At 59.3% G+C, this 27,748-nt stretch overlaps 11 protein-coding genes across 11 annotated transcripts; 6 read left to right on the forward strand and 5 right to left on the reverse strand.

Moving 5' to 3' along the window:
* Positions 1-18: 18 nt before the first annotated feature.
* Positions 19-467, forward strand: CcaverHIS019_0601050 (uncharacterized protein; the record flags this gene model as incomplete). The annotated part of the gene is made up of 2 exons (XM_060602526.1): positions 19-377; positions 416-467. The coding sequence occupies 2 exons, from the start codon at positions 19-21 to the stop codon at positions 465-467; spliced, it is 411 nt and encodes a 136-aa protein (XP_060458911.1).
* Positions 468-820: 353 nt separating this feature from the next.
* Positions 821-2,128, reverse strand: CcaverHIS019_0601060 (uncharacterized protein; the record flags this gene model as incomplete). The annotated part of the gene is made up of 2 exons (XM_060602527.1): positions 821-1,812; positions 1,876-2,128. 2 exons carry the CDS (start codon positions 2,126-2,128, stop codon positions 821-823), a joined length of 1,245 nt encoding a protein of 414 aa, XP_060458912.1.
* A 2,038-nt stretch (positions 2,129-4,166) lies between these two features.
* Positions 4,167-5,184, forward strand: SNO1 (uncharacterized protein; the record flags this gene model as incomplete). Its single annotated transcript, XM_060602528.1, has 3 exons — positions 4,167-4,252; positions 4,325-4,385; positions 4,624-5,184. 3 exons carry the CDS (start codon positions 4,167-4,169, stop codon positions 5,182-5,184), a joined length of 708 nt encoding a protein of 235 aa, XP_060458913.1.
* A 98-nt stretch (positions 5,185-5,282) lies between these two features.
* Positions 5,283-8,448, reverse strand: CcaverHIS019_0601080 (uncharacterized protein; the record flags this gene model as incomplete). The annotated part of the gene is made up of 2 exons (XM_060602529.1): positions 5,283-8,239; positions 8,271-8,448. 2 exons carry the CDS (start codon positions 8,446-8,448, stop codon positions 5,283-5,285), a joined length of 3,135 nt encoding a protein of 1,044 aa, XP_060458914.1.
* A 419-nt stretch (positions 8,449-8,867) lies between these two features.
* CcaverHIS019_0601090 (uncharacterized protein) lies at positions 8,868-9,822 on the forward strand (the record flags this gene model as incomplete). Its single annotated transcript, XM_060602530.1, has 5 exons — positions 8,868-8,936; positions 8,986-9,139; positions 9,172-9,340; positions 9,409-9,692; positions 9,728-9,822. 5 exons carry the CDS (start codon positions 8,868-8,870, stop codon positions 9,820-9,822), a joined length of 771 nt encoding a protein of 256 aa, XP_060458915.1.
* Positions 9,823-9,975: 153 nt separating this feature from the next.
* On the reverse strand, positions 9,976-13,430 carry SPA2 (uncharacterized protein; the record flags this gene model as incomplete). The annotated part of the gene is made up of 3 exons (XM_060602531.1): positions 9,976-12,914; positions 12,954-13,091; positions 13,166-13,430. 3 exons carry the CDS (start codon positions 13,428-13,430, stop codon positions 9,976-9,978), a joined length of 3,342 nt encoding a protein of 1,113 aa, XP_060458916.1.
* Positions 13,431-14,789: 1,359 nt separating this feature from the next.
* Positions 14,790-16,913, reverse strand: CcaverHIS019_0601110 (uncharacterized protein; the record flags this gene model as incomplete). The annotated part of the gene is made up of 4 exons (XM_060602532.1): positions 14,790-16,060; positions 16,122-16,279; positions 16,327-16,475; positions 16,569-16,913. The coding sequence occupies 4 exons, from the start codon at positions 16,911-16,913 to the stop codon at positions 14,790-14,792; spliced, it is 1,923 nt and encodes a 640-aa protein (XP_060458917.1).
* Positions 16,914-18,756: 1,843 nt separating this feature from the next.
* On the forward strand, positions 18,757-19,905 carry TMA20 (uncharacterized protein; the record flags this gene model as incomplete). Its single annotated transcript, XM_060602534.1, has 4 exons — positions 18,757-18,767; positions 18,802-19,167; positions 19,198-19,548; positions 19,869-19,905. 4 exons carry the CDS (start codon positions 18,757-18,759, stop codon positions 19,903-19,905), a joined length of 765 nt encoding a protein of 254 aa, XP_060458918.1.
* A 751-nt stretch (positions 19,906-20,656) lies between these two features.
* CcaverHIS019_0601130 (uncharacterized protein) lies at positions 20,657-21,409 on the forward strand (the record flags this gene model as incomplete). Its single annotated transcript, XM_060602535.1, has 3 exons — positions 20,657-20,664; positions 20,728-20,929; positions 21,206-21,409. The coding sequence occupies 3 exons, from the start codon at positions 20,657-20,659 to the stop codon at positions 21,407-21,409; spliced, it is 414 nt and encodes a 137-aa protein (XP_060458919.1).
* A 1,796-nt stretch (positions 21,410-23,205) lies between these two features.
* On the reverse strand, positions 23,206-25,404 carry ILV2 (uncharacterized protein; the record flags this gene model as incomplete). Its single annotated transcript, XM_060602536.1, has 2 exons — positions 23,206-24,997; positions 25,034-25,404. The coding sequence occupies 2 exons, from the start codon at positions 25,402-25,404 to the stop codon at positions 23,206-23,208; spliced, it is 2,163 nt and encodes a 720-aa protein (XP_060458920.1).
* A 918-nt stretch (positions 25,405-26,322) lies between these two features.
* CcaverHIS019_0601150 (uncharacterized protein) lies at positions 26,323-27,663 on the forward strand (the record flags this gene model as incomplete). The annotated part of the gene is made up of 4 exons (XM_060602537.1): positions 26,323-26,397; positions 26,482-26,560; positions 26,604-26,910; positions 26,943-27,663. 4 exons carry the CDS (start codon positions 26,323-26,325, stop codon positions 27,661-27,663), a joined length of 1,182 nt encoding a protein of 393 aa, XP_060458921.1.
* Positions 27,664-27,748: the final 85 nt, after the last annotated feature.

Here is a 27,748-nt window from a genome sequence, read left to right on the forward strand (position 1 = left end):
ACCACACCACACCACACAATGAAGCGCACGCACGACGACTCGGAGCCGGACCTCACCCCGAACCCGACACCTCAGAAGCCCAAGCGCCGCGCCTTCACCAAAGACGTCAAGCCGCGCGTCCGCCGTCCCTCACCCTCACCTTCTCCGTCGCCTTCGCCTGACCCCAACCGTGACACCAAGCCTGGCGTCACTGGCGTCGATTCCAGCGACTCCGAGGACAAGAACCCCAGCACGACGAAGGCTGGGGGAGGAGGTCGTAAGTGGACGACAGCCGAGTATACCGCCCTCCTGCACCACGCTTTACCCAAGGTCCCCATGAAGGCTTGGGAGGGGGTTGTGCCTGATCGTACGGCGTTGCAGTGTGATCGGGCTTGGAAGTGAGTCGTTGTGTTGTGGGTTTCAGGCGCTGACGCAGCCGTCGTGTCGTCCCCAAGCTGCTTAAGATACTGCAGGAGGAGAAGAAGTAGGGTTCGCCGAACACAAGATGCTGGGCAACACGGTCTGGCGTTGTATAGCTATACAACTTGTAGATTGTCTTCCATGGCTCAGTCATATCAGCCATGGTACACCCACTCCCCCCCGTCCGCCACCAACACTGCCACACTGTACTATAGATACACTGCATCCATGCTACGGGATAGGATATGGGAGCAAGGAAACCTCACAGAGGTGGCTCGCTCAGATTACGACAGCCACTGCACCAGGCAGCGACCGCAGGCTATCGTTGTCGACTGTCGTGCAGATCGTCCAGGGTCTATCAACTCGTCGGGGTCATACTCTACTCGTCATGAAGCCAACTGATGGCACAGCCACCGGCGGTTTAGACAAGCTCGGTCGAGTTGAAGTACTTGATGTAGTTGACCTCCCAGAACGCGTTGTTGAACGCGTGTCCGTTGTTGCGGACATAGTCGATGCACGAGTTGTAGCCGGTAATAGCCGCGCAGCTCCGGTCCTGGCCGGCGTAGCCGGACTGGTGCCAGACAGAGTCGGCACCGGCCCAGTCGCCACAGAGCGTCGTGTCAAAGATGTTGAAGTGGTCGTAGAAAAACTGGTAGGGGCTGCACGAAGACGAGGGGAAGTGAGCCACCGGAGTGCCCCAGTTCGCGGGGTTGGGGTTGTTGTTCGTAATGTCGGCAGGGATGTTGTAACGGGGGTGGAACCAGGCGGTGATACCCGACTTCTGCCAGGCGAGGACGTAGACGCCGCCACCGATCTCGTTGAAGCCGTCACCATACGACTGCGTCGACTGGTCGTGCACGCCGCAGCCCTGGTTTCCCGTGTTGGCCGACGAGCAGTCAAACGAATCAAAGCCGCCAGTCGTCATCTTGCCGAGCTGGTTGTTCTCAAGGTTGTTGGGCATGGTGCACCCGCGGCCAGAGTGCAGCGAAACCTGGTTCTTGGTGAAGGCGTTGACACCCTCGAGAATGTCGATCTCGCCGCCCTCGGGCCAGTTGGGTCCGTTCTGCCACCAGGCTGGCCAAGTGCCGCATCCAACGGGCATGTGAACGGCGTCCATCATGACCATGCCGCCCGTCCAGACGCGGTTGTTGTGGATGCGGACCGACATGCGTGCACGATCAACCTTTTCGGTAGTCTCGACGCGCATGATTGCACGGCCCGCCGAGTTGACCGAGACGAGGCCGTTGTCCCATGCGACGCCGGAGTCGACGTACCGCACGTCTCCGTGGGTCGGGTCGTCCCACTGCCACCAGTTCCAGTACTTGGAGTCGAAGAAGTTGGCGCCCTGGATGGTGTCGACGTGCTGCCATGGTCCAGAGTTCTCGGTAGGTGGAGTTGACGACTGGGTTGGCGCTGGCGTGTCAGTGGGGGTTTCGGTAGTGGACGAGGGTCCAGCGCTGCTACAGAGAGCATTACCGTTGTTGTTGCTGTTGCTGGGCTTCGAACCATCGCCCTTCCAGCCCCACTTGTCAGCGTTCCAGCTTCCATCGTCACCGCCCCACTGCCTGCGGCGGCGCACCAGGCGCTGAGAAGAGGCAGGGCTGTCGTCGGCGTCACGCTGGGCGAGGGCTGGCTGAGAAACCAACCCGGCGCGGCGGAACATGAAGGGGAGAGTGGCGCCCTGGACGATCGAGGCCAGGACGGCGAAGAGAACAACCGAGTGGTACATTGTTGAGGGTGTAGGGTGTAGCGATGGAGAGTGTATAGGGGTTCACGGGGGATATAGGTGACTTGTGGGGGGGGGGGCAGCGACTAGCGCGTGCTCGTTCGACCAGCGAAGAAAGTACCTGTTGACGCCAGCGTCGGCTGCGGTTCCAATCAGAGATGGGCGGGGTGGCAATCATGGTGGGAGTGTGTTTTATGATTGTGGCGAGATGATAAGGCAAGATGCCATAGAGACGTGGGATGCGAGGCGAGGCGAGGCGAGGCGAGGACAAAGTGGAATAAAGAAGAGCGAGTACGCATTGTTCGCCAGTTAGAGGAAGGATCGTTGGTTTGATCGACGGTGCGTAAATGTGTAGGTATACCAAAAAGGGCAAGCAAGAGAAGGAGAAGAGAAAGAAGGGCGATCAGCTCGGACTCAAACGTAATGGGCATTCCGCCATCACTCCTCACACAATCCACTAATGGACATTGTGTTCGGCATCGATGGCGGAGGCAACGTAGACTTGTACTCACGTTTGGAGCGATAAACTCGTTTGAGGGGAGAATGGGAGGTGGGGAAAAGAGTCGGGGTTCAGTCTTGTAGATGGCTTTTGAAGGGAGCTGGGGGGTACCGCCGGTACGGTGAAGCCGGTGAAAGGCTGCTTGCCCGGCTCGTCCTGCTGTACTGGAACCTGATGACTTGATGCATACAGAGTGATGAGTGGTCGACCGGGGTTGGCTGCGTGGCTTGAGCGGCTGACGACGACCGCCACCTAGGATTCAAAGTCAGGCGCCGTCTCAGTTTGTTCCTGAAATAATCTCACCCAGTAACTCTGTAGTCATGTCCAACATTGACTATTCAGTGTTGGTTCCTAAACTCACAGGGCCCTCTGTAACTCAATATGATGGCAGGTGAGGGGGTGAGGGGGTGGGTAAGCAAAGTACTGGAGCCGAGGTACTGTAACGATTGGAACAACAGTACTGCCAAGCAGAGGCTGGTATCAACTTGGGTTTCAGGGGTGGTCAACTAGTTTCCACGCCAGTAGCGCCAAATAGAAGGCTGGTCTAGCCACTGCGTCACCCCCCACCCCTCATTAATGCTCCTTGGCTCGGCGCCGCGCCAGGGTACTCTCGGCGTACCACCGCGCTTTCGCTATCACTTTCAGAGAGGAGGGAGACGGCGGGCCAAGACGGGACAGACCGCAGGGGTCGGGCAACTCCCGAAGCCCCGAATATCCCGGATATCTCTCGCATCCTCCTGTCACTGGAATCTCTGTCCTGTCACCCCGTGCCCGACAGCGTTACAAAGACAGCCATCAACACTCTCGGCAGCATGATAGCACAGCCAGCCGAATCAATACAGGACAGCTCTACATGGTCAGTACAGTAGGTGACTGTCAGGTCCAGGGTGGCGTGGACATTGAGCCAATGGATGCTCGGATGTAAGTGTCCGTGTTCTGTGCCCTGGCTAAACTTTGAGGCTGCCATTGAATTGGCGCCGAGAGATTTAGCGGCCTTTTGACCTTTATCACTGTGCGGTATTTTGCAGACGTGTATTGTCAGCAAACGTGCGAGTGAGGATCAAGGCGGTCGACCAATACCAACAAGGGCTCGCTGTCCCCCCTGGCTTACAGCGATCGAATAGCGTAGAGGCGTCCGGCGCCGAGAAATGGTTGTGGCGGGTCGTTCTTGGCTCGGTCACGGTCCCCAATTCTTTCATGTGTACTGACATGTGTACAGATGCTGACGTCGAAAATCAGTCGCCAAAAATCCGACTTCCGTTTGAGTCACGGAGATACAAGTGCACCTCCACTATTTCCCACGTGTGGTTGCTTCCGTGACCACGCATTCCGGATCGCGATCACCAGAGTAGATCTGTGCTAGCCGACCTCCACCGCGTTCTCCATATCGGTATACGCGGCCAACCCCGGCACCTCCCGCGCCGCCCAAGAGCCGTTCCGCACGACTCGACATTTTACGCCCACCTCGCGTCCCCATCGTCCCATCTGAATCTACTCACTTGCCACTCACTCAAGTCTCACTCAACCCTCACAGAACACCGAATGACAGTATCGCCGCCCGAGAGCGTCACGATCGGCGTGCTTGCGCTGCAGGGCGCGTTTATCGAGCACATCCATTACCTTGAGCGGTGCGTCCAAGTTGTGGGGTGGGGGTTGGAGGGAGTGGGGAAAGAGGAAATGGAGCATGTTGCTGACCCAAGCGTACAACCCCAAGGGACGACCGTCAAGGCCATCGCGGTGCGCACGCCAGAGGAGCTTGCAGTGAGTCTCATCTAAGTTGGGAAGACAAACACTTGGCGGTCTAAGCCGAGATCCGAGACTGAGGTCATGTCATGTGCGACAGAATAATCTGTGGCCGAATAATGATGACGGCTGAATCGGCTCGCTAGATCACTAGATCACTAGAGACGATTCAATGTCTGTGTTGTCACAGTTGTCTCTCGGCCAAGCTTAATGCTCTCCCCTCTCCCCCTCCCCTTCTCGTGGTATCTAACACCAGCTCTGCGACGCCCTAGTAATCCCCGGCGGCGAGTCCACTGCCATCACCCGCGTCGCAGCGCGCACCCACGGCCTCCTCCCCGCTCTCATCGAGTTCGTCTCCAACCCCTCCCGCCCCGTATACGGCACATGCGCCGGCATGATCCTGATGGCGGACGATGTCGGCGGCGGCAAGCGTAAAGGTGACGGCGGGCGTTGGGGCGGGATGCGCGGCCTCAAAGTCTGGCGCAACCTTTATGGGGGACAACTCGAGAGCTTTGAATGTCCCATGGTCATTCCGTGCTTGAAGGGGTCGGAACCGTTTAATACGATTTTCATTCGCGCGCCAGCAGTCCATTCTCTTACTGGGGAGGTTGAGACCGAGGTTTTGGCTGCTTTGCCAGAAGGCTGCGTCGCGGCCCCGCCGCCCAATGATAGTCCCCTCGGAGAGCCAGATGTCCAGCTCACGGGGGCGGTCATGCTTCGTCAAGGGCGTAAGCTCGTTACGTCGTTCCACCCAGAGTTGAGCGGCGATGCGCGGATCCACGAGTACTGGGTCGAGAAGTGTGTTCTGGGCCTGTGATAGATTTGTATACATCATCGATGACTAGATGTCCTGGACTCATGGGGGGAGACATGCGTGAACTTGCTTCGACTATGTACATCTAGCTACCTACCTACTCACTCACTCCATCGGGGCAGTGCGTCCGGTAGCGCGCGGCACGTCCGTGTGCATTCCAGCTGCAATGCGTAGAGGAGACATTCGCGCGCACGCGCATGTCTGTCCTGCCGCTCACACACCTTGGCAAGCGCGAACCACGCTTCGGGCACGTCCCATCCCCGGTCCTGCACCAGTTGAGAAAGTAGACTGTGAGCGAGATCCACAGCCCCAGCCTCGACGTGAAGGCGGGCAACGCCCACCGCGCCAGGAGGATAGTCAGGACGGAGGAGCAGGCTCTTCGTAAACGCCGCCTGCGCGTCCTCTGCCTTTCCAGCTGCGCAGTTCCACAACCCCAATTGGGCCCACACGGCGGGATTCTCGGGGTCGCGCGTCTCGGCCTCCTCGATCGCCACGAGGGATTGCTCGAGGTTGCCTGAGCGGCGGAACGACGCCGCGCTCATCAGCCACATGTCTGAGAGGACGCGTTCCTCTTCGGGACTGCGGCGGACGACCTGCTTCAAAGGAGGTGGGGGTGGACCGCGCCCGCCAGCACCGGCATAGTGCGAGTGAACGGCGGTTGGGGCGATGCTCGGTGCGCCTGACCCGCTCGTTGCGCTGGCCGCTCGCGAGCGTGGTACAACGTCCGGTCGGAGGGTGGAGCTAGGCATGCTAGCGGAACGAGAGTGCGAGTTGGCTCGGGCGACGCTCGGCACATGCAGGTGTTTCGGGAGCAGACTCTTCTTGTGATGCAGCCGCCGAGGCTCGTCCTCGACCGCGTAGTCGTGTGGTGTCACTGGCGATTTCTGGGCCGGCGAACCGCGTGGTGGACTAGGAGGCTGGACCGTCACCTCTGCTGGTGATAACCCCGACACGGGGACAGGCGAGCCTCGCGGCGTTGCTCGGATCGAACCCCGCATTGATGGGACGCGCGTGCTGATCGTGCCTGAGCGACGGCGTTCGGCTCGTTCGCCCTTCTCGGTCCGCTGCGAGAAGAAGAGGAAGAGCTCCTGCTGCTGCTCCAGGGCGATGTCGGGTCCATGCAGCTTTTCAGTGACGACGTTTAGCGTCATGCGGAGCTGTATCACGGTCTCGAGACGGCGGAAGCGCGAGGAGGGAGGCACGCGTGCCGGGGTCGGCGGAACCAGGGACCCCTCGGGTGAGAGGAGCGGATGTGGTGGCGCAGCGCCGTGCCCGTTCACAGTTGGCAGGTCGCCATCGTCGGCCGCCAGAGCTTCGTCGTCGGCCTCCCATAGCGCGACGCCAGTTTGGCACGCCTTGAGCGCACCCTCCCAGTCGCCTGAAGCGGTCAATAACAGCGCGAGCAGGTGCCATGAGGGCACACTGTGGTCGTCGAGCTCGAGTGCCTCGCGCACCGCCTGGAGAGCGGGCTGTATCGAGCGCGCCGAGGCCTCAGCATACGCGAGGTGGTAGAATGCCCTTGCCGAGCTTGGGTCCAACATCGTCGCTCGCCGCAGGTGGTTGATCGCCTGCGCCTGGTACTTTGGTCGCTCGACTCTGTCCGCGTCTTTTCCCGACATGACCAGCCGTACGACGCCCTTATTCTCCTCAACGAGCGCGGCGAACTTGCGCGAGACACTACCCTGCCGCACCACGTCTCCAGCCAGTGTCGCGTACCGCCACGCCTCCTTGGCGTGGCCGAGGTCTGTGAGGAGCAGCCGCGAACCGACGAGCAGCGTGGAGACAAAGTCCGTGTCCGAGTCCATCTGACCATACAACGTGGGGTCCTTGCTCTCGCCGTGGCCGTTGGCGTCGATCGGCTCGTCGTTCGGGTTATCCGCGAGCTCCCCGTCCTCGATCGTAAGCTGTCGCTGCAGGGCGAGCGTCGACTCCGGGTTCTCGGCTTGGCGCGCCTTGAGCACCGTCTCGACGTACAGCTCGAACACGCGGCGCGCCTCAGCGTAATCCCCGGTCGTAGGGAGGAGGCACGTCAGGCGACGCAGGATGAGTTGACTCTGGAAGGTGAGGTTGGTTGCCCACCACAAGACCGTGATAGCGTCAAGCGTGAGCCGCTGTTCGTGGTCGGGGAACATGGACACCTGGTTGGCAAACTCAATGACTGGCGCATTGAGCTTTCCCGCTTCTGGGAAGCTAGTGGTATTGTCAAGCAAGCGCTGGCCGTACCGGAACGCCTCGGCGACCTCTGCGTGCCACGTTGCGCGCGCTGTGCGGTTAGCAACTCCCCCCGTGAGAAGGTATGGTTCGGGGACGGTCGCCCCAGCTGGCGGAAACGCCTCGAAAAGCGCGGCGAGGTAGAGGTTGAGCATGCGCTGCCTTTGGCGCGCACGGAAGGTTGGGGGCCATCCCGCCGCGACGGCGTGGTATGTCCGAAGGATCCGGAGGGTTAGTTGCGATTCGGAGGTGTGAGCGGCAATGACGGCCGCCCGAGTAAGTGCCGTGGAGATGTAGCGCATAAGTTCGCGCTGGTCGGCGGCAGGAGGTGGGGGTTTGGGCGTGTTTGGAGCCTGGAGGTATGTCGGGGTGGTGAGGGGGTGTACCGAGAGTTTGTCGAGCAACCTGACAGCTTCTATGTAGCTTTGGAGGGCGAGAGAAGTATCGGGCCGACTCGCGAGCTCATAGCACATGCCTTGAACAGCGCGGGCGCGGACGCGTTCCACCACGGCGGCGTCGCCTGGGACGACGCCTTCGGTGGGATCGCTCGCCCAGTCAAAGGAGCCGTACGCGCTCAATGCAGAGTCGTAGTCGGCCAACACGTAAAGCGCGTACGCGGAAGTGAGGGCGACGCTCCGTCTCTCCGTCTCAGTAAGCTTGGTTGGTGACAGCGCCGTCAATCCCTGGAGGGCAGTCTTGACTTCTTCCGGCGAAGAGAGAGGGTGCCGTGACCAAGCTCCCAAACGCCAGGCATCGTCTCCAGCCCCATCTGGCCCGTCGGCGTCACGCGTCGATCTCCGAAGGTCGGCTGCCGCAATACTTCGCAGCGCCCCGACCACCTCTGTGTCTACTGTCAGACTGCCCGAAACACAACTCACTCCCGCCAGTATGCTTTGCCCATTTTCGGAGGAGCTCGCTCCACGACAGCGCGCCCCCGCCAGGCGTTGCGCCGGGGTTGGTCTCAGTCCAGGCGCCGCGCACGAGCGCACTGCCCAGATTCGCATTGTAGTGCGTGCCTTTGGTGCCTGCTGCAGAGCCGACACCTAGGCGGGACATGGTCGATGGGTCGAGTCGAGTCAAGGTGAGAGGAGTGGAGTTGGTTGATGGACGTTGACAGCTTCCTTGGTATGCAACGTGCGGTCATCGATTTAAGGGTGGGTTTACGTAACGTGTATTTGGCGCTTAAGCGACCCTTTGGCTTTGGATAGAGTTCCGTTCACAGTTCGGCGTCATCCCCAGTTCCCGTAACCATTGAAGTGGCGCCAAAGTGTGAAGTGTTCCAAAGCCCAGTAGCGAGGCTGAGTAGATCGCAAGCATGAAAGACTGGCTTCTGGCTGAGCACCTAGGCTGGGAGTGAAGAGTGAGGTTGGTAGTGGCGAGAGGCGGTGGCTTCACGTAAGGGAGACAATCTCACACGTGGCACATCCGAAAGTTCAAGATGGACGCTGCGTCATTGTCATTTCTCAACAACAACAATGTCCACGACAGTGTACCCAGTCAACGGCTTCGACCCAGCCCGTCTCTCTGGCGCGACGGTGGTTATTGTGCGTCATCGATCTTCCTATCTCTCTTCTTCTCCGTCTCTAATCGCAGCCCGCCGTATCTCTCGGAAACGTCCCCCAACTGGCGTGCGACCTCCTAGTCTCCTCCCTCTCCCTCCATCGCGTAGCCTTCATCGGGACCGGGGACACGGTCGCCCCCTTCGCAGGGAGTGGTGACGACGGCATCGTAACCGGTGGACTTGAACGTACCCTCCCACCTTGACTCAACTGATAGTAGTGTACGGCACATCCACAGGCGACCTTCTCGTGCTCCTCCAGCGCGCGCCGACGCTCAAGGCAAAGAAGGAGGAGCATGTGGCGCTTATTGCTTCGGCATTGAAGGGTGCGGGGGTTGCGATTGTCCTCGCGTCGCTTGATGCTGCGAACCAGGACGATGCGCAGTTGCTGTGAGTCGCTGACCTCTCAACGAGGATAGGGAAAGAGAAGGTGTCAAGCCCAGAGACGCTGATACCAGCACACCAATCCAGGCCATCCTCCCCCCTTCCCCACCCACCCAACCCACCCTCACCAACCTCGCCAAACTCCCGCCCCTCCGACTCACGCTGGACCCGACCGCATCCCCCTCCGCCGGCTCTACTTCCTACCCGCCCTTCCTTCCCGGTGCAGGCCTGACTCGCCGTCTCCTCTCGGCGTTGGCGGATCAGCCGAGCGGGGCAATCGCCGAGTGGGTCGTCGAAGGCGACAATAGGGGTGACGCGCATGCGCTCGCGTCGGCACTGCTGAGCGTGCTGGATATTGGTACGTACAGCTGAACATTGGAGGATTGACGCCAGATGCCGAGCTACGTGAGCCTGCGAGTTGGGCTGGCCTGTTTGGGCCCGAGGAGTGGAGTGGTGGGTCGGGGCTCAATGCCGAGATCTACGGTTAGGCATCCAAATACATTCAGGCTACCTGAATCGCAGCAGAGCTATGTCAACTAGAGCAGCGATGCGAACACTAAGAGCTAGGAGCACCAAGAATCATCCGCTACAGAGTAGGACTACATTATATCGACAGGATCACAGAGCCCAAGCCCGGCCGGCTACTCAGCCGTCCCGCCGACCTTCATGAACGCCTTGAGGGCCTTTGCTACGCCGAATGACGCGCTGGCTATCCCCTGCCTGAGGGCCTTATCGAAGCCTCCAGCCCTAGCCGCAGCCTGCTGCGCCTCACTCAGGCGGTCCGTGTTACCGACCAAGTCCGCCAGGAGGGGCTCGCCGGGCGCCTGCAGTCGAGGAGGCAGGGAGGCGCGGCACACGCCAACAATGCTCGAGCTGACTGCAATGACTTCGGAGAGGTGCTCGTTGAGTGCTGGCCCTTGACCGCCTGTCCGAATTGCCGCCAGCAGGTTCTGGATGTGGTTTACGAGGGCGCTGCTCTGCGTGTTCAGGTACGGCTTGAGCTGGTCCCACTCGGCATCTGGACCAGCAGAGGTGTCGCTGTACGCGGAGTGGTTTTCGCTGTATTGTCTCTGGTGGCCGAATGTCGGATTTTGGGCGCCGAAGGCCTGAGCGAATGGGTTGTTGCTCGCGTATTGGGGTCCGTCGTGCGACGTGTTCGAGCGGTGGTTGGTGTATGGCTCGTTCGCACGGGGATTGCTGTCGTACGAGTTGGTGGAGCGGTGCGCTGTGCTGTCACGCGGATTGTTGGCAGGCTGGTTCTGGTACGCGGGACTCGTCGACTGCTCGAGTTGCCCGCGCACGTTCTCCGGCGAACTGCTGGCGATAGTGACGGCCGGTACAGGAATCGAGGTCGGCGCAGTACCTGCTGCAGAGTTGAGGCGGAGGCCGGGCGTCGGTGTCGGCGTGGACGCGGACGCGAACGGGTCGCGGTCACCGTAGTCGCTCCCTCGGCTCGCTACGGAAACCTTGCGCTCGAGGTCAAAGCTCCCCGAGTGCTTGCTGACCGAGCTGGCACTCTGGAACGACTTGACACGCAGCTCGGGCGCCTCGAACGCGCTCGGCGGGCCGGTGCCGAGGCGCGACGACGGCGATCCGGGAATCGGGGAGAGTCCGTACCCCCGCGGCGGACTCATGTTCATCCCTGGGCCACTTGGCCTCCTCTCCGTGGGTGCTGCGTATTGCGTGGGTGGGGACACTGAGCCGCGCGCAATCGCCGCGTCCTCCTCGGCCTCGTCTATGCTCGCGTACACACCCGACTTCCGGCGCACCATGTCGCTGATGCTCATACTCTGCTTGCTGAGGATCTCGCGCGTGCTCCCTGTCCTCCGGATCTTGAGCAGCTTGATGATCTCGACCACGTTGGCGCTCAGGTATCCGGCCGCCGCATCGATGAGTGACACGGGTGACAGCCCACTCGCCATCGCGTGGTTGCGCGCAGCCGACATGAGGGCCGACAACCGGGTCGACGACTCGTACTTGAGCAATTCGAGACGCGACACGTCAACATCCAAGTTGGGGCTCTCCTCGAACACCTTGACGTCGTCGCCAATGCTCGTCACAGCCTCCACGACCGCCTTCATGGACGGGAGCACACCAGACGGTGCGGATGAGCGGGCGGCGGCCAACAGGCTGTCGATGCCTATCTGGAACGCCGACACGTGCGCGTCGGCAATGTTCCCGTCCGGCGAGGCTGGGAGGTGGTCGTTCGACAGTGGCTGCGAGACGAACATTGTTGACGTCGCCTTGAGGTTACGCAGCTCGGTTCGTGCCGCGTTCGCCTGCTTACGGTACTCCTCAACCTGGGCCTCGAGCGCGCTCTGGTTCTCGTTGCCGCGCTCGCGTTCGCTCATGAGCTCGTCGTTCTGCATCGACAGTGATTGCAGCTCGTCGACAAGCGAGCGCATCTCGTTCCGCAGCTCGGCCACCGACTCCCCGTTAGCCGCGGGCGAGACCTCGCGAGTTGCCCGGTCTGCACGCTCCGTCTCGAGGCGGTGGAGTTCGTCCTGGAAGCCGTCGCACCGCAGGCGCCACTGCGCAATCTCCTCCTGCGCCTGTCGCAACCCGTCCTGCGACTGCCTCAACCCGTCTTGCGACTGCCTCAACCCGTCCTGTGCTTGTCGGAGCTTCTGGTCATACTCCATCCGCACGGTTGCGGTCTCGTCTCTGGACACGTCGAGCTCATCTTGCATGGAACGCAACGTCGCCGCGTGCCCCGCAGACCGCTCCTTGAGGCCGCGCACTTCGTCCTCGTAGTCCTTGCGTCGTTCCCGCTGATCCGCCAGCTCGCGTTGCATGTCGTCCCGCTCGCCCTCAACTGCCTGCAATTTCCGCTCCAAGCCAGCGATGCGCAACTCGTATTCGGCGCGCAACTTGTGTTCCTGGTCTTCCCAGCCATTGGGCGAGGTGAGCCCGCCGATGCTGCCCTTCCGCGCCCCTGTCATGTTGGACGAGAATGACATGCGGTCGAGGTATTGTTCGTCGGTAGCACCAGGTGACATCGGGTCATGCGACGCCGACGTCGGAGACGGTGACTCGGAGCGCATGCCATTTGTCCCAGCGCCACTCTGCGGCAAGAGCGGCTGCGCATCCTCGTGATGCGAGTCACGCGCGTACGGCACCTCGATCGCCTCCTCCTGTAGCCGGCTCTTGTTGGGCACAACCACGTCGTTGGTTGGCGTCGTGAGGTTGGCGTAGCGGTCACGGGCCTGTGAGTTCACAGAAGCGTTGTTGCGCTCGCGGTCGATGCTGCTATTGCTCCCCATAGACGAGCCCTTGCGGTGGTGTGCTGGTCGTTGTTGAGCACGCGTCTGCGACGCCAAGCTGGACGAGCTCGACGACGGAGGGACGCCGCCTCCGGCTCCGGCGTACGCAGAAGGCAGCGTCTCCTCGTGCAACATCTCCTGTTCGCCCTCGACGCTCTTGGTTGCCTCGGCCTCGAACTCGGGATACCTCCTGCGGAGCTCGAAGAAGACGTCACTTGAAAGGTCCTTGAACCGGTTCTTTGGTAACGTTGCGAGCTTTTGCCGCGCCTGGTTGCGCTTCGGGTGGAAGTCGTCGCGGACCGGTAAGAACGGGGCGACTGGGTGTGAGCTCAATCACGCCGGGTAAGGAAGCCTACCAGCTCCATCCTGGTTATTGCTCTCCTCAGCGAGCCGGCGCATAAGCTCATCATACACGTCCGTGCTTAGTTCCAAGAACTGGAGGCGCGTCAAGCGGGTGAGCTTTTCGCGTGCGCTCGCTCGCGCGGTCGGTGATTCTGGCATCAGTCTCATTAATTCCTGAGCCTCGTAAGCCGCAACGGCGCTCGGGCTCTCGCGCCATGAAACGCACCCTTGTCTCCGAACGCGGTCAGAAAGTCCTTGAGTGCGCGCCAGTGCACCCACGCGACCTCCTTGGCATCCTTGCGGTCCGCTTTGCGAATTGGCGCCGCGCTGGGGCCACCGCTTGGCTGCCGTTGCTGGTGGCTGTAAGGGGCGCCGTTGGGGCTGGGGGAAGTAGCGCTGTTCGTGCTGCCGAGGCGCATATAGCCCGGCCGCATGTTGCCGTTTTGCGGCGATGGGAACTGCTGCGCTCCCGGGCCGAAGCGGGTGGCCATGGTTGTAGGTTAGGATAGGAAGGAGTTGTCGAGATGCGCTGGAAGGTGATGGGGTGTTGTACCTGAGGAAACTGTGTGGGGAGATGGGCGGGATGGCGATGGGAATGGGCGGATGTGTGTGCGCCACGGACGAGATTAAAGGAGCTAGGTGTAGAGGTTGAAGGTAGGTGTAGACAGGATGAGAAAGAGACTGGAGTTTGAAAGAGTTGAAAGAGTTGGGGTTGAGAGTAGGAGAAGGAGAAGGAGGTTGTTGTCGTCTTTCGACTTCGGAGGCAAGTTAGCAATTGCTAACAGGCCATAGCTGGTGAGCCAAAGAGGTTCCAGTCTGAGTCTGTCCAGGCCTAAGACAGAGGAGGAGAGGGATGCAGCGAGAAAGCGGCACGGTGTCTCCTGGCGCGTCGTAGCTTAGGATCCATTTCTAATTGTCAGGGAATACACATACTAATGTCCAGGGATGACCCAATTCAACTAGTGCCGGCCACACGGAGGAATCCAGTTCTCTCTGCTCTTGTGCCATCTCAGCGTAAACCCCCCTTCTGCATTGAGCCAAACATGTAAACAACCACGTTCTCCCCTTTCCAACGAGGAGAGGCGGGCTATGGGGGGGGGGGGGGGGGGGGGGGAAAGGAAAGCAACATCACATCAGCGTATCTACCATGTTTGGTGGGGTGGGCGGTCGACACTGACCTTCTGCATAGATGTATTCACACCAGAGCTTGGATTATCGCATAGCTCAGTGAAGCTTGACTGTCGATGCACCAGTTAATACTGCCCATCCATTGAGTTTGCTTTGAACCTCAAGACGTCGCTTCAAGCCTTTCGACCTCTTTGCCTCGTTGATTCTGGGTGGGTGCCTGGCCCAGAGACTTGGAGCGGGTATCTAAAGACATCCTGTTCCTGGGCCGACTAGTCCTAATTCAGTTTTCCTGGGTCAATGTCAATCAGACCCAAGAGAAGAAATGTTTCAAGCGACGCGACTGTCTACTGGCCCAATGGAGACCGCGTCAGTCTGACACCTTTAGTGTTAGTGGGCGACATGTGGAACACTCACAAACCCCCTCCACTGGCCCACTTCCTTGACCCAGCCGGGCGAGATTAAACTCCTTCCTATTCTTCCCAAACGTGAATTCATAGGCTCATAGTTGATACTTTTCCTACTTGTACAAGGCCCTGATACAGCGTCGGCTTGACAACGATAATGTGCGGTTGTTGCGTGGCTATTTACAATTGCGAAGAGAAGATTGTGTCATGTTGTGCGGGAGCGCACTCGCGGGCATGTTGAACACCCGCGGAGATGATCCCTCACCCATCCGCCCTTATCCTTGTTACCTCCTCTTCGCCGGGCCGCCATGGGCCCTTTTAACGGATGGGGTTGTAGTACCACGTGACAACGGCCATACAGACCCAAGTCATCATGAGCACAGCGCCCTCGAGGAAGTTGGTACGGCCGTCGGCGATGGCCGCATTGACGATGATGACGGCGAGGACAAGACAGATAGTCTCGAACGTGTCGAAGAGGAGAGACATGGGTTGGTCGATCATCCAGCCGATGAGGACGAGGAGCGGTAAGAGACCAAGCGAGACTTGGACACTCGAACCTACTGCGATCGAGAGCGACAGGTTGAGTCTGTCCTTAAGCGAGACAGTGACAGCTGTGATGTGCTCGACTGCGTTACCGACGACGGGGAGTACGATCATACCGATAAACTCGCGCGACACACCGGTGTGCTCGGTGAGGCCGTCGATGGATGCGACCAGACACTCGGCGGTGATACCCGCGAGACCGGTGAAGACCAAGAGACTGGCAAAGGCGTAGTACGTCGGGACCTTCGGTTTGGGCTTAGGGATGACCTTGCGCTTGGGGCGCTGGCGCTCGATGTCATCGATGGTGTCGGCCGTGGTTAGCGTGAAACGAATAGACTCGGGGCTTCGGGGAGGGATCTCGATAGGCGAAGGCTCGGTCTCCGTGTCCGCGCCACCCTTCTCACGGAGACGGACATCATCGTGCTCCATCACCTGCGATGCAAGGTAGGTAGACAGCGAGTGGCTCATCGCCTGTCTTTGCTGCTCAACGTCAGGGTGCGCTGTGGTGGCACCGAGGTCGCCGTCAGTGTCGGTCCTGGGCATGAAAGGGCGCGACGGCGTGGGTGTGTTACGACTGTGGGGCGTAGGCGTGTTACGGTCCTGATGCGAGACGGTGTCGCGGCTCATGATGGTGTGGAGCGATGGCACCCAGTTGGGCTTGGGGAAGACCTTGTGGTGCTTGGGCTCCGGAAGGTCATCGTTGTTCTCCTGCTCACGGTCGACGCTGAACAGATACGCGTGCGTGTACAGCTGGAAGGTGAGGTAAAGGGCGTAAACGAAGAGGAGGATGAAGCTGAGGCCGCGACTCATGCTGAGTATGTCCTTGAGCTCACCCGCCGACAGCCTGACGCTGGCCCGGTCGGTCACCTGGTTGTCCTGCGTCTGGGTGGTCGTGGGGTACGACAGGTGGTAGGCCTCCGGAAGGAGGATCGCGGCGACCGAGATACAGAGGAGGGAAATATGGGTCTGCGCGCCAACGACAGCGTAGAGCTGCTCATGGAAACGGAGACCACCAGCGAAGTAACTCATACCCAGGACGAGCAAGACTAGTGGGGTCAGCGTGCTTCTTCGCAATACTTATCGTTTGGTTTGCAGAAGACTACTCACTGTTACTTAAAATGGAGCCGGCCATGGATGCCTGGACAATGTCGATGTCACCCTTGACAAGAGCGAGAATGGCAATGAGAAGCTCTATTGCATTGCCGAACGTGGCGTTGAGCAGACCACCCCATGCATCGCCAAGTCGGGTGGCAAGTTCTTCGGTGCTGCAGTTAGCAAGTGTTGAGGAAGGTAACAGTGGTAAATTACTCACGCGAAGCTTAGTCCACCTGCGAGTGGAATGATCGCGAAGAGCGATACGACGAAGACTGCGACAGGGCTCTGTCCGCTGAAGTGAAGACCCCAGGCAATAGGACAGAGGATGGGCGCCGCGACGATGACGGGGACAGTCTTGATCGTGTTCTGGGGTCAGCGTTGTGTCACGTCGGGGCGCAATCAAAGTATCGAGTACTCAATCAAAGTATCGAGTACTCAATCAAAGTATCGAGTACTCACCTTGAAGCCCTCCATGTACGTGGGCGGGGGAAGATCGTCGTCAACGTCGTGGGGCGTGTCTGTGTCGCTCAAAGTGCTGATCGTAGGCGCCTGATGGCGGGGAGGGAGGACGATCCTGGGGGAAGGTACATGCTCCGGCGTGGGCGCGATTGGAGGCAAGACTGGGGTGCCAGTCATGTTCCGCGTGGCGAAGTCATGGTCACGCAAGACATCGTCACCGACAGTGGTGTTTAAGTCGTGAGCTGCGCCATGCTGCTCGTTGTGTAAGTCTGAAGTGTTGCCATGATGGTGGCTTCGTATATCGGGCTCGGGCTCGGCGTCGGTAATGGGGGCAGGTATGACCATGTATGTGGGGTGAGGGATACAGTTGGGTGGAAAGAGAGAAAGAGAAGAGGTGACGAGTGAGATGTGGGTAAGATATAGTGCAAGGGAAGGGGTTTGGTAAGGGTTGGGTGGGCCGAGCCTTGTGGGCTTGGGTACCCGTCGGTCAGTGGTTTAGTGTTAGTGACTATTAGAGTGCCTGTATCAGGAGTGACTAAGCGGCTGTTAAGGTCAGTCTTGGCTCATGCGGCACTACCAGAATGGATCTGGGCGTCAGAGTAACCTTTGGGCCTTTGGGACTTTGGAACTTTGGGTGGCAACGTAGTGCGGGCATGGGCAATCCGCGGGATCTGCGGGGCGGCGGCGGCCGGGCCCAGGGTGTGAGTTGACGGATGGTGACGGTATTGCCTCGGGTGAACGCTAGGCCTTTAGCCCAACTGGACAATTAGAGTCGGGGATGAGAAACGTGCGTGGTGCATACTGTGCGAGCCGCGCCCTTGAGCCCTTGTGCCCTCGTGCCCTCTCCGCGTGTCGTCTGGGAATGCTGGTCAATGGCCAAGGCGATTTTTGCCAAGAACAGCAGGCACAACGGCACCACTACTCCTATGTCTTGACACGTGGTCGTGCCGTCATTGCTGGGCGACATGATTGCACTGCATGTCGTCAGCGTACCTTCCAGCGCACTCTATGACGACGAGAGTGGATCGAACGGACAAGACGGCCAGGCGGAGACGGCAAGTCGGCCGAGTCCGCCTTAATCTGATGAGTTGGGCTGCACAGCTTCTTTGGGTCCGTGTGTGGCGAGTGGCGCTTCCGTCCAGGAAATTCAACCATTAGGATGCGCATTGACTGATGACCTCACTCTGCCAGACTTGGCTGAGGGCGCGTAACGTTTGGAGCACCATCGCCACGTCCTCAGAAGCTCAGATGCTCGGCCTGACATTGCATGGTACACGGCGGACAAGGGCGCTTCGGCGGAAGTCACGCTCGTTTAGTTTCTCACAATCGAAATCACAGTCGAAATCACAATCGAAATCACAATCGAAATCACAATCGAAATCACACTAGGAGCCTCAACGGAATCGCAATGACGAACTGAGCATGCGAGCAACGCTCTAGTGCCATTGATCAAGTAGTCTGCATTGATTGTCCTATTTCGAGCCACACGCCAAGCGCCATCGCACCCGCAGGGGGCGCCGTCCGGGGCTGGATTGGAGGCCATGCTCTCACACGCGGACGCTATCAAGCCTCTTCATGCCCCCTGATTCTTCGGCTCTACCACTCATTCCCGCCCCAGACATATTCTCAGGCCGATGTGGAGCGATCTCTGTTGCCTTTCCTTAGTTAGTCGGGGGAGAAGGAAGGCTGTCGTTGTTTCATCCTCGTCATGGCATTCCTGGACCCAGTCCAACCCCGAGATTTATGAGAAGCAGCCCTCTGGGCCCTGATGTAACGTGTGCCCGCACATGACCGTCATCATTTTAACTGAATGCACAGACAGGAAACAGGCGCTCCAGGAGGTGAGAAGCTCGCCATGTCAATCAATAGATGCTGAGCGGGACAAAAAGATTGACCACAGACAGGATCGAACTGCCGACCTTTGCATTACTGATAACCACAGGATATTAGTACAATGCTCTAACCAGCTGAGCTATGCGGCCATTAGAAACACATGAAAAGTCACGTGATTGATTGGTGGATTACATAATGTCACAAAATTATGTTTGACCAAAGAACGATGATGTTTTGGAGTAGTCGCAGGACAAGGTGGAGGGCGGAGATCATCCGCCACTCCGTTCAAAAGCCATGACATGCGCGATCGAGCACCAAAAGAACACCCAGCATCATCTTCCACAACCCACTCGCCATGTTCAAGAAGTGAGCAGCATCCAAAAAGCCCTGCTAATCTCAGATTCAGCGTTAAGGAGGACGTGTCGGGCTCGACGTCGGTCAAGTCGTCCGTTCAGCGCAACGTGCGCAACAACCTTCTCGAGCAGCTCCCTCTCCTCTCCCAGACGGCCTACAAGGAGGGCCGTGAGACTCCACCAGCTGAGCCTACACCTGCACCTGTGCCCGAACCAGCCCAAGAGGAAGAGGAGGAGGAGGATCAGTCGAAGGGCAAAGGCAAGGGCGGCAAGGGTAAGGGTGGCAAGAAGGGAGGTAAAGGAGGCAAGAAAGGAAAGGCCCAGGACGCGCCCGCACCCGCCGACGACAACAAGGAGGTGCAGGTGATCGACGAGCTGTGGCCCAAGGGAGAGCCTCTCGGCGTCACCAAGTGGTATGTTCTCGTTTTATGGAGCTGATGTAGCCACGAGCGGATAACCATCTACACTGTGCACAGTGTACCGATCTTCTTCAACCACTTCGATGGGCCTTTTATCCCTACGCTCCGTGTGCTCCACCGCTACCCCGCTCTGCTGCCGCATGTGCAGATTGACCGCGGCGCTATCAAGTTCCTTCTGGCCGGCGCCAACATGATGGCCCCGGGCCTGCTGAGCAAGGGGGGCATTCTTCCCGAAGGACTGGCCAAGGACGCGATTGTTGCCATTCACGCCGAGGGCAAGGAGCACGCGTGCGGTATCGGGCGGATGAGCGCGAGTTCGGACGAGATCCGCAAATCGGGCAAGGGCGTGGCCGTTGAGGTTGTGTGCTGGGTTGGGTGAGTCAAGCCATGGGCAGCGGACGTCGTGGGTGGCCAGGCGGGGGTTCGTGGCCGGAAGGAGAACGTAGATGACACGGCGTGACGGCTGCCAAGTAGCGCCGAGCGTGTTGAGAGCAGCTAAGCGCGGCGTAGCGTGTTCAAGGTCCAAGAGTGGCCACGGGCGCAGGTACGCTTGGACACAGGTAGCGCCTGTGGCTTCTCTCGATCACAGGGAACCGCCTGTGAACGGCTTTGATTGGGGTCGCTCAAGGCTGGGAAGGAGGACAGATGCAAGTGCAAGACAGGAGGAGGCTTGCGAAGATTGACACTAACCTCAGCGACGACTTCTGGAAGATCAAGGAGATTGGTCTCTAGGAGTCATAGAGTTGTGGATCCGTTGATAGAGCAGCACGTCATGCGATGCGGTTTTCTATAGCCAAGCGAGGGGGCAATGCCCACCAGCTCGATTTAGACCGTTACACTAGGAGCTGGCCCGATGGGATGTTGGTGTTTTCCGAACTGACAGGAGGAGATAGGGAGGTGTCGGAGGCAACATCGGGGCTCCTCAATTAATCCAATCTGATCCATTGTGCACGCCCCCTCCCCGCTGATCGTGCCACACACTCCTTACTTGATCACTACACAATGAGCGTCAACAATCCCACTGGACCACTGTGCCACTGGGCCACTGTGCCACTGTGCCCACTCTTGTTCCAAATACAGCTCATCCCCAAATGGCCCCAAACACCCAAGCAAAGTCCCAAACCAATCTTTGGACTTGTCGTCAATATATAGCGTCCCAACCTTCCCCGTTTGTTCACCTCCTGCACTCCTGAAAGCCACTTGACACTTTCAAACGCAGTCCCTCACATCATCCTGATCATCCCTCACGCCATATCCGCCACCAGTCACTTTCCTCCTGTCACCCCGCCCGGTCCACCCGGTCCGCCCTAAGTCGCCGCCCTTCAACACACCCCCAACCCCAACGAGTCGTGTCAACTACTCCTTTAACAGTACTGCCGGTCGCAGTCTAGCTATCCATCGATCCATCGATCCACTGATCCAGCGATCCAGCGATCCAGCGACCATCAGCTCTCCGCATCCTATCATTGCTTCATCTCGTACCATGGCTACGTGAGTGCTTCCGCTCCCTTTCCCATCTCCATCTCTCATTACGCTCATTCCATCTCACACCAGTCCACTACCCACTCCAGCACGACGGTTCCGCACCGCAATCACAACGGCGACCATGCTCAAGCGCTGGAAGCGCTCAGCCGGCGTCCACACACCACCCTCGTTATCCACACAGCATCTCTCACCATACACCACACCCCTTGCAACCCCTTCTCCATCGAGCCCGGCATCATGGCACAGCGCTCTCGACACAGTCCTAACCAAAGTTGGTGTCAAAGGACCACCACCTCCGCCACCTCCGCCACCTCGACCAATCCTCCTCCGCTCAGGCAGCGAGCGCAAGCGCGCAACAGTTGTGTGGGATGATGGCGTGGTCTTGCGGCCCCGTAGTGTCTGCGACATACCCTTGTCCTTCCCCCCATATCCGAGCCCATCTACGCCCTCGGGACCTTTCCTCTCTCCTTCACCTCCAACAACGCCTAGCCACCCCCCTCCAAGTCCGCGTACTCCATCAACCGCACCATCAACAAGACCACGACAGGACGTCTGGCTGTGCCGTAAGCCGAGCCCAAGCACCAGCTCTCGCCCGACCAGTATTCGGACGAGCGTCGTCGTAGACCGCTGCGTCGATGACGGCCAGATCCTGTCGATTGCGGCGCACCGTGAACCCGCTGATCGATCGCCTCGAGGATCGCCACACGGAAGCCGGCGCGGGTCGCGTGACAGGGACGCCGTCGTCGTGTAGCAGCTAGCAGTCGGTGAGGTCGCAAAGACGGCTGGGGCTGGGTAGTAGGGACTGCGGCGTGTACATTGAGAGTATATTGAGAGTCATACATTGTGTAATCTGCATTCCTTGAGGAGAGTGTCTGGAACTTGCTTCGAGTTGCCAATCGATCTCGGTTGGTACTTCATACCTCATTGGCTGGGACCACTCGTTTGCTCCCGTCAAGATGTGTGGCACTTGCACCCCGCTCGCACCATTCTTCATCCTTTTTCAACACGCACTCTCCTCCTTCCTTTATCTGTCCACAACACGTTGTGCTGAGCCACGCTAAAACACACACAAAACACGTAGTCGAACCGCTCCGAATATATCATCCACCACTCCTTCACCCTCCTCATTGTGCTGCTTCGTGCGTCTCAAGGCTTCGCGGCCCGGCTGTCGTCACCCGTCCTGTCTCTCGCCCACAATTCTTCCACCTCCCTCCACGTTGCTGACCAAATGGCTTGGTGACCCACACCAAACACAGTCTACCGCTATCTGGTGCTATCTCTCCTCCTCATCGACATACACCTACTCTCCCATCTGCGTCTACTCGCCGTCCCCCTCCCCCTCCCTTCCCCTTCGGCGATTTGGGTTGTGTGCCTACTCAGCCACCCACACTCGCAAACGTAAGCCACCCATACACATATCCTTAAAACTCCACAGCTTCGGCCTCAAGAGGGCCGGGATCCACGGTTCAGTACCCACAGTCTGGAAGAGGACTGGTTTAGAGGGCTCAAGTCAGATGTTTGCAGACACAAACAAGTCAGGGGTTCGATTCAGCGAGGCATCAAGCGGAGATATCGAAGCTAAAAAGTCGGCAGCGGTGATATCTTCTTGCTACGGGCACTAACGTCGTTTTTGGATCCCTGGGTGATCAATGCATCCAAGCGCATCCGCTGGGCACATCCGCTCGGCAAGCGAGCGATGCACGACGCTCTTTGCCCAAGTGAGGCCCTCTCCCCTTCATGCTATTGACAGACGGTCTGTGGCGATACCCATGTTCAAGAGGTATCGTGACGGACGGGCCTGTCCGCGGGCGCCAACGGAGAAACCGCCTGTTCCACACTCCTCATGCAGGGCTTCATATCAGTGCGTTGGAAGCGGACAATGACTGGGGCGAATCTGGGTGCGTACTCTGGCCGAGTTTGGCTTTGTGACTGATGGGTTGGTGGGTTGATGGGAGCGAGGGATGGACGGATGGACGGAGAGGGCGAGTTACATACGCCAGAGAGAGATGCAACAGTTTGAGAGCAGCAAGATGATTCAATCGCCTAGCTGCTGGATGGATGCGTGTGATGCAATCAGCGGCTTCCCCTTGCGTCGTCTACCACCAGAACTGATTATCACCTACCGCAGCGCAAGACAAGACATGGCCCGTGACATTCCAGTATCGACGTAATAACCACTACTGTACTCTTGGGCACGAGCACCACTAACCCTTGATCCCAGAGCTCACCATAATACCCTCGCCTCCTTTCGACGACGACAAACCCGACCTCGTGAGTGTCTTCCTTCTCCCACCAAACTGACACCAGCACACACTCACGACAGCACGACCCTGGAACGAAGAGGGAGACCTACCAAGGGGGCGACATTGAGAGCAACACCGACACCGACCAAATACTCGACGACTATTAGTAACATCAGTAGCGTCAACGCGTGAGATACCCACGCCAGCAGTGTGCAGAGTACATCTCGGGACTCTCTCTATGACCCGCGCCCATGATTGCTACTAGACAAGACAAGATACTGGTATGCTTTCCCGTTGAGGGCGACTATGCGTTGTTCTTCTTCTGGAGAATAGGGTGGAGGATCTGCTCGTGCAGCGCCTTGCCGGCTGGGACCATGGGGTAGACGTGCTCGGACGAGACGACGCACTCGAGGAGGATGGGACGCGAGTTGTCGTACTCCATGAACTCCTTCATCATGGGCTCGAGGTCCTCCTGCTTGGTGCAGCGGAGGGCCTTGGTGCCCATCGAGTTTGCGAGCGCCTGGAAATCGGGGTTGACCATGCGCGTGTGCGAGAAGCGCGACTCGTAGAACAGGTCCTGCCACTGCTCGACCATGCCCTGGAACTCGTTGTTGAGGAGTAGGACCTTGACACCGATGTTGTACTGGTTGGCGGTCTGGAGCTCCATGGCGGTCATGGAGAATGAGGCGTCGCCGTCAACGTCGACAACGACCTTCTCGGGAGCGGCAACCTTGGCGCCAATGGCGGCTGGGACGCCGAAGCCCATGGTGCCGAGACCACCAGACGAGACCCAGGTGCGAGGCTCGGACCAGCGGTAGTGCTGCGCGGCCCACATCTGGTGCTGGCCGACACCAGTAGCGACGATGACCTTGTCCTTGCCGATGATCTCGGCCTGCTTGTCAAGAGCGCGGATAACCTCCTGCGGCTTGAGGCGCTCACCCTCCTTGGAGGGGGTGAAGACGAAGGGGTACTTCTCCTTGTTGGCCTTGCAGCGGCCGACCCACCCGGAGCGGTCAACAGGCTTGATCTGGGGAACGAGCTCAGCGAGGGAGGCGACGACATCGCCGAGGACGGGGATCTGGGCCTCGACAATCTTGTTGACGTTCTTGGGCTGGATCTCGAAGTGGATGATACCACCAGTGCCCTCGAGAGCGGCCTGCTTGGCAGCGGGACCAAAGGTGTCGACCTTGCCGGTGACACGGTCGTCGAAACGGGCGCCGAGGGCGATAATTACGTCAGCCTCCTGCATGGCAAAGTTAGCGTAGGCCGAGCCGTGCATGCCGAGCATGTGGAGCGACTTGTCGGAGCGCTCGTCGAAGGCACCAAGACCCTGGAGGGTGGTGGTGACGGGGATGTTGCCAATGTCAGAGAGCTGCTTGAGGAGCTTGGGGCCCTCAGGCGAGGACAGGACACCATTACCAGCGTAGATGATGGGGCGCTTGGCGCGGTTGATCATCTCCGCGGCGGCAGTGATCTGCTCCGACTCTCCGGGAGCCTGGGCCTGAGCCCATCCGGGGTTGAGCGGGTTGGTGGGGAGATATGGCGACTGGCCGGGCTGAACCGACTTGGCCGGGATGGGGGTGCGGAGGATGGCGGCGGTCACGTCCTTGGGCAGGTCCACGAGGACGGGGCCGGGGCGGCCGGTGGTGGCAATCTTGAAAGCCTCGTTGATGCGGCGGGGGAGCTCGGCAATGTCCTTGACCATGACGTTCCACTTGGTGCACGAGCGCGAGATACCAACAACATCGGCTTCCTGGAACGAGTCCGAGCCGATGAGGTTAGTCGCGACCTGGCCGCAGAAGACGACCATGGGGATACCGTCCGAGAGCGCGTCCTGCATCGGGGTGATGACGTTGGTCGCGCCCGGTCCAGAAGTGACGAGGACGACACCGGGCTTGCCGGTGATGCGGGCGTAGCCCTCGGCCATGTGGCCGGCGCCTTGCTCATGGCGAGGGAGGACAAAGTCAAAGTGGGGCGAGTTGTAGATGGCGTCAAAGACCGGAAGAATAGCGCCACCGGGATATCCGAAGACCTGCTTGACGTCGTGGCGGAGCATCATCTCCTGGAAAATCTGTCCTCCAGACATGCCGACAAACCTATAACGTCAGCGTCGTACGACAAGACTGCCTTACGTGTGGTCGAAGCCGTCCTTGACGTTCGGGTCGCCCTTGTGCTGGGCATACGGCGAGTCAGGCGTATTCTGGTTGGGCGGGGCCTGGAAATGCGGAGCTGGGGCGGGGCGGACAGCAGCCGCACCGAAGGTAGCCGCGCTAGACTGCAGCCTCCTCACCTGCTCGTGGACGCGGGCCTTGGCCTCAGGGCTCTGACCGGCATACTCGACGAAGGGCTTGGCCTTGGCCGACGAAGCCGAGGTTGAGAGCTTCTGCTGTCCCGCCTTTGACGAGGACGAATTTGTCGAGCGGAAGCGGGCCTGCTGCGCGGCAATAACATTGCGAGTAGCGGGAATGTTGCGCAGGATCGCGCGAGAAGGAGGCGAGATCATGATGAGTGAGTCGCGGGGCGACGCGTGGGGAGAGAGGGAAAAGTTGGGAGGTGGAGGCGGGGGAGGATGCTTTGCGCAGTGACGGTGCGGTGAGGGCGCTCTTTTTGCTAATGCTAGTGGACCGGGTTGGCCCTTTTGATGGCAGTGATGAATGGAGAAGTAATGACAAGAATGTCTAGACCAGTGTGTGAGATAGTATCAGTATGTCTTGGGTTTGAGACGGAGGCACTGCGGCGGCCGCGATTGAGCCCTAGCAGGCGAGTTATCCCAGTCGTTCCTCTCCAAGTTCGACTCAATTGGCTTGCTTGACCCCCCCTTCCAATAGCAGTTTGTCCCCACTCAACTCCCACTGTACGATTGTACCCGGTTAGATTCGAGTCATGCCGACGGCCACCTTTGTCAACTCTTCAAACGCCACTTTTGCTCCCGCTCCCAGCGTAGGCTCTGTTTACGCTCTATACCCGCCCGTTGCTCTCACCCAGCATACCACATCCTCTTATTACATAGACTGACAATCCGCTGCAGGCCGCTTGTGGGCGGTGTCGAATTTTTCCTGCATTTTCGAATTTGAACCAATCTGCGTGGGAACGTGATCGGCCGAAAATTGCAACAGGTCCTACTCCATGGGGTCTCCATTCCTCCACAAAAACCCACGTGGAATTAAATATCACGTGATTGATATTTCAGTTGGTGCCTGGATCCAATCAATCCCAGTCCTGCCGATCCTGCCGGGCCGTTCTAAAGTCCGGGACGGCCAACATACCTCCGGGATGGCTTTGCTGTCTCTTGTTACGGCCCGCGCACGCATTGACGCTACCAAACTTCGTCCGGACCGGCGGGTACGTTCCGGTATAAAGGAGAGAGGATGTGATAGCTTCAGACTACCTCTGCGACTCTCTCTTGTCTATAACTAGGATCATGGCGACTCCATTCACTCCCAAGGACAACCCGGCGTTTATCCTCCACGGAAAGCTCGACACGAGCTACGGAACAGTGAGTGCCACCGGCACCGGCCACGAAATCAATCGGTGGATATGATATCAGCCACACCCCGAAAAGGACAGGTACTGACTCCAGCTCCCCGTTCCCGAGGTCGGACCCCATGAGGTCCTCATCGAGGTCCAGGAAACTGGCATCTGCGGCTCAGATGTGCACTGTGAGTCCGACCGCCAAGTCGGCCAGGAGTCCGCTCACACCAGTCTACAACACGGGCAAGATGGGCCTCGTGTCTTGCTGCGGCTCCATGTGCCTCGGGCACGAGTCGGCCGGCGTGATTGTGCAGCTCGGCTCGGCTCTGGCTAAGCGCGCAGAGGCTTCGCGTATTGAGAACGGCGCCGCGCCGGCCGGCGCGCACACCCTGCAGTTGGGCGATCGCGTAGCGCTCGAGCCCGGAACAACGTGCCGCATGTGCTCGGACTGCCGGACCGGCAACTACCAGATCTGCGAGCACATGGAGTTTGCAGCCTACCCGCCCTTTGACGGCACGCTTCAGCGGTACTACAAGCTGTGAGTTGTCTCTTGAAAAAGACTGACACCAGTCCCTCGGACCTGGTGTACCCCCTCCCCGAGAGCGTGGACACGATCTACGGCGCGATGATGGAGCCCCTCTCGGTGGCCGTGCACAGCGTCGCCAACGTCGGCGGCCTCCGCACCAACCAGAACGTGCTCATCATGGGTGCTGGGCCTGTTGGTCTGCTCGCGATGGCGGTGGCCAAGGGATTGGGCGCAGGTCGTATCATTGGCGTAGACATTAACGCCGACCGACTGGCATTTGCCAAGTCGTACGCCGCGACCGACACCTACATCCCGATCTCGCAGAAGGAGGGCGAGAAGCGGGCGGACTACTCCCTCCGCGCGGCGCAGGACCTCCTCTCCACCCTCCGCATTCCCGAACGCGGTGCTGGATCTATTGATCTGGTGGTGGACGCAACAGGCGCCGAGGTGTGTATCCAGATGGGCCTGAACGCCGTTCGGCCAGGCGGCACTTTTGTGCAGACTGGCTTTGGGCCGCCCGACGTCGCGATCCCCATGTTCCGCGTCGTCACCAACGAGATCAAGATCAAGGGGTCGTGGCGGTACGGGTCGGGCGATTACCCCCTGTCTATTGACTTGGTTGCGCGCGGCCTCGTCGATCTCAAGCCCCTGCTCACGCACACATTCCCGTTCGAGAATGCACTCGAGGCGTTCGAACTGACGCGGGCGGGTAAGGACAAGGAGGGCAAGCCAGTGATCAAGTGCGTCATCCACGGGCCGCAGTAGGATATTGAATCTTGTGTGTATGCATAGTTGGTCGGTTTCTGGTGTTTGGGTGACTGGCAAGCTGGCATACGTAGTGGCGGTCCTT

Source organism: Cutaneotrichosporon cavernicola, assembly GCF_030864355.1.
Source record: "Cutaneotrichosporon cavernicola HIS019 DNA, chromosome: 6".
In the NCBI taxonomy this organism is placed as follows: Eukaryota; Fungi; Basidiomycota; class Tremellomycetes; order Trichosporonales; family Trichosporonaceae; genus Cutaneotrichosporon; species Cutaneotrichosporon cavernicola.